The sequence below is a fragment of the Poecilia latipinna genome, unplaced genomic scaffold (genome assembly GCF_001443285.1).
Source record: "Poecilia latipinna isolate Pla-1442-1.1 unplaced genomic scaffold, P_latipinna-1.0 Scaffold52, whole genome shotgun sequence".
Taxonomy (NCBI): Eukaryota; Metazoa; Chordata; class Actinopteri; order Cyprinodontiformes; family Poeciliidae; genus Poecilia; species Poecilia latipinna.
Window position 1 is genome coordinate 126,341 of NW_015112668.1, and position 4,101 is coordinate 130,441.

The 4,101-nt window shown below is 46.0% G+C and overlaps 1 protein-coding gene across 1 annotated transcript in view; it reads right to left on the reverse strand.

The window, feature by feature from the left end:
- Positions 1-162: 162 nt before the first annotated feature.
- onecut3a (one cut homeobox 3a) overlaps positions 163-4,101 on the reverse strand; it is a 35,727-nt gene continuing 31,788 nt past the window's right edge. Inside the window, exon 2 of the mRNA XM_015051601.1 lies at positions 163-1,571. Coding sequence (XP_014907087.1) covers positions 1,279-1,571 — 293 coding nt within the window. The 3' untranslated portion in view covers positions 163-1,278. The remainder of the gene's footprint in view (positions 1,572-4,101) is intronic.

The window sequence follows — 4,101 nt, forward strand, 5'->3', positions numbered from 1 at the left end:
TTTTTTTTTTTTTTTTTTTCTTTTTCACTCTGCTGAGTACGGGTCTCTACTGTCAACAGCAGGGGGCACTGTTGTTCTGCCAGTGCAGACAGGACTAGGACGGAGTGGTGTGCTGTTGGTTTGCTGCCTGCTGCTCTGGAGGCCTTTGTGTGTCGTCTTCTGTGTGCTCCTCTGCTTTTTTTTTTTTTTTTTTTTTCTTTTAATATGCAGCTGTAATGTAGTTTGGCTGGATGCCCGAGCGTGTTGTTGTCATCGTTCGGTTCCCAGTTATTGATTCGAGCTCCCAGCAGAACAAAGAGCATGTCCAGACATCGTGCCGGCCTCTCCTTTTTGGTCAGGGAAACTCAGACTCCATACGCTCAGGCTCGGAGTAACAATGACATCTCTCCCTGCAGGCCCTTTGACATCTGTGCAAAAATATAACCTGGGCCTGGAAGAGGTGAGGATCTCCTGCTGAGCGTCTTGAGTTTCACCTTCAGGAGGCAGAAAGGGGAGGTGGGGGTCAAGGAGCCACTTTCTCCGTCTGCATCGATTCATTTTTCAATTCATTAGTTTGCTGTATGATCAGCCTGAGCTGCTCTCTGAAATGGCTGGCCATCAGGGAATACCTTTGGCTGAGGAATGAAGGAGACTACAGGAGGGGGGATAAAAAGGGTGGAGGTGGAGGCAGAGAATTGGAAAGCCTTGTTGTTTGTTTGTTTTTTTTTTTCCACAGGCTGCACTGTTTTCCTTACGACGGCCGTCTCACCGTGTGTGAATGTGCAGGATGGGGCACTGATAATAAGGCTATGTGCTGTTGTCTCGTCAGATTTATTGCCGTTCTTTCGCCCTTGTTGCTTCCACAGAGAGGGCGTGAAAAAGGAGGCAGACACAAAGGAGGTGAGTTGAAGGAGGAGGCTGGCAAAATGTAGAAACCGTCCAAGAAAATGACCAAATCTTTGGTGTCTCTTTGCTTTGTCAGATGTAAAAAACAAAAAAAAAAAACAGACTAAATCAATGATTGTCCTTGTGTGAGTAGAGCAGAGTGAACCTGACTTCACACCTCACCTCTTAAGATTCTGCTTCTTCCAGGTGAGAGCTTGAGATTTTGACTGACAAAAATTATGATTGCATGGCACGAAGGGTTTTTTTGTTTTTTGTTTTTTTTCCTCCCGGGCAGTCCAGGGTCAGGTGGGGTCATCAGAGACAGGTTTCACAGCCACCTCCTTGTGACGCCTGCTGCTCCAGCCTGGTCCCCCAGCGCTCTTTGAAGGCCTCCTATTCCTCCTCCTTCTCCTCTCAGGCCTTGGAGAAGGTGGTGGTGGAGGTCCCAGGCTGCCCGGGGCTGGCGCCGTGGTCGTCGTGCCAGCGGTCCACGCAGCGGCGGCGTGCGTTCATGAAGAAGTTGCTGACGGTGCTGAGCTCCAGGCCGAGCTGCTGGGAGATGGTGATCTGCATTTCCTTGGACGGGCGTTTGTTCTCCTTGAAGATGGCGATGAGCGTGCGGCGCTGCAGGTCCGTGAAGACTAGACGCTGCTTCTTGGGCGCTGTGTTGCGGTCCTTGTGTTGCTCCTGTTCTTTGCGCTTGCAGGCTTGGTTTGGGTGGCAGCGGTGGGAGGGATGGCCATGAGAGCGGGAAAGTAGAGGAGGGAAAGAAAAGAAACAAACAGGACAAAAAAACAAGGTAAATACACAGCAGTGACTGTTTTCACGACGACAAAACGAAAAGAGAATTGGTGGAGGTGAATAAAAGTAAGCGCCTTGCAAATGTATTTTTGGATTTAATTGGACTTTTTTCACATTTTGTCACATTTCCATCACAAACACCAGTGTTTACTGATATTTCATGGGAATTACCAACACAAAGGCATGTGTGATTTTAAAGTGGAGGAAAAATTACCTGTGGTTGTCTGTTGTTTTTTTTTTTTTGACAGTTAAATGAAAGGTGTGTTGAATATTAGTATCCAGCCAATTTTAGTCCAGTTGCATCTGTGATTTTTTTTTATTTATTTATTTCATTTTTTTTTAAAACATCATAATGTACAACAAAATTTTACAGATAGAAATGTTTTCCTCAGCTCGACATCAGTCAAACTGGATGGAGAGCGGGTGGGAATGTCATCTATTAGGTGTTCTCTGTTCGATTCAGGTCTTGACTTTGACTAGGTCATTCTCACACATGAATACGTTTCATTCAAATCATTCTGTTGTAGCTGTGGCTGCTTGTTTAGCGTAATTCTTCTGCTGAAGGACAAACCTCTGTCCTATACTCAAATCTTTTCTTTTTCCTTTTCCTATCAGCTCAGTTCTGCTCCTCTGTCCCTGCTGGAAAGAGGCATCCCTACAGCATGATGCTGCCACCACCATGTTTCATGGTGAGTATTGGCTTTCCCCCACAGCCGTTGTTTTGCAAGCTGGCCAAAAAGTTGCTTCCCCTATGCAGCGTGCGACAAACTTTAAATGGGACTTCTTCAGAGTTTCTTTTAACAATGATGTTATTTTTGCTTCTTTGTCATGGAGGCCATATTTATTTATATCTTAATAGTCGTGCTGTCAGCAGAGTCTCAAACCTGCGCTGTCGTTCTCCTCTAGAAATTTCAGAGGCCTCTTTGACTTTCTCTCTAATCCAGTCTGGCATTTTATGAGGTCAGCAATGCCTAAATAAGTTTGTTTCATGCTACATTTCATATTCAGGTAAAGGATAGAATGAGATGATTTAAGCTCGGAGGGTTTGTTTTAAAACATAAATGTGCTTTAATTTTCCTCACAGCTCCATCCCTAACTCCGTCTACAGTTTTTGTTGATTTTCATGATGCTGTTTGTTCACTAATTTTCTCTTTCCAAAGCTTTATTCATACTGAGAACAAACCGGCTCTAGGTGACGTTTCACTGTATCAAAGTAAAAGGGGGAATAAATGCAAATGCATGATGAATTTTTCAGATTTTGATTTGTAAGACGGGCACATTTTCCAGATGCTTCGCAAATATGTACAAGTTTGTGGTCGTGTGTCACATTAAATCCCAATAAAACAAGTTGAAGTCTCTGGTTGCCAGGAGACACGACGAGAAAAGGTGCAAGTGGCATAAATACTATTGCAAGAGACTGTATTAACTACTATTTAGACACATAAAAACTAGCTTATGCACCAGCAGCGATGCCACAGCTCTATCTCTATTGCCATATTAAAGTTGATTTAAAGCTAATCCATGCGTCCTGCCCAGTGGGAATATTCCTTCCATCCTGCGGAGTGCAGACAGGGAGCCAGCCTGCGGTGAGAGAAGGACTGGGTGGGGAGGGCAAGGCAGCGGGACTGGCTGTTGCCTGCTAGCTGGAGACACTGCTGTTTGATTCAATATTAATGCAGTTTGAGTCGCAATGGGGGACTGAGTGACTGATGCACAAAAGTAAGCATTTCGTGTCTCGGTGTCTATGTGTGTGCGTGTGTGTGTAAATGAGAGACAGAGGAGACGGGGAAAGAATAGAGACAAGAAAATAAAAGATGAGCGAGTGAGACAAAGTGTGTGTATTCGTGTGTGTGCGTGTGTCTGTGTGTGCGTGTGTGAGTGTGTAAGAACCAAAGAGGAGAGTCGAGAAGGGGAAGGAGGGGCGTTCATGTGAAGGAGAAAGCAAGATATTGACCGACTTGCTGTAGGAATTGGAGGGGGGGGGGGGTTTCTGTAGGGACTGAGGTCAGATCCCCCCCAGCAGGTCTACAGTCTGTTACTTCAAACAGAGCCCACTGGAGCCCACTCTATAGAGCTCTGAGAGGGTATTTATAAACCCTCCAATCCTCCCCCCCCCACACCCACCCCATCTCCTCTCTTTCCCAAAACAAACACTTGAGAGGTGCTTGCACTGGCTGCTATGAGCCCCCTTCCCGTACACAGAGCAATTTTCAAAAGAAAAACTGTGCGCTCCTGCATTTGGGAGGGGGTCCGACGGGGTGAAGGGGATGTGTGTAGCGAACACAGAAATTAATAGTTAATAGAGTACTGTATGTGGGTAAGTGTGTTGTAACTCGATGTACTTGAAGGAGACGTGTGGAAAGCTAGGAATGGTGTAGGAGGATGTGTGTGTGTGTGTGTGGGGGGGGGGGGGGAGGGCAAAGGCTTAACCTTCGC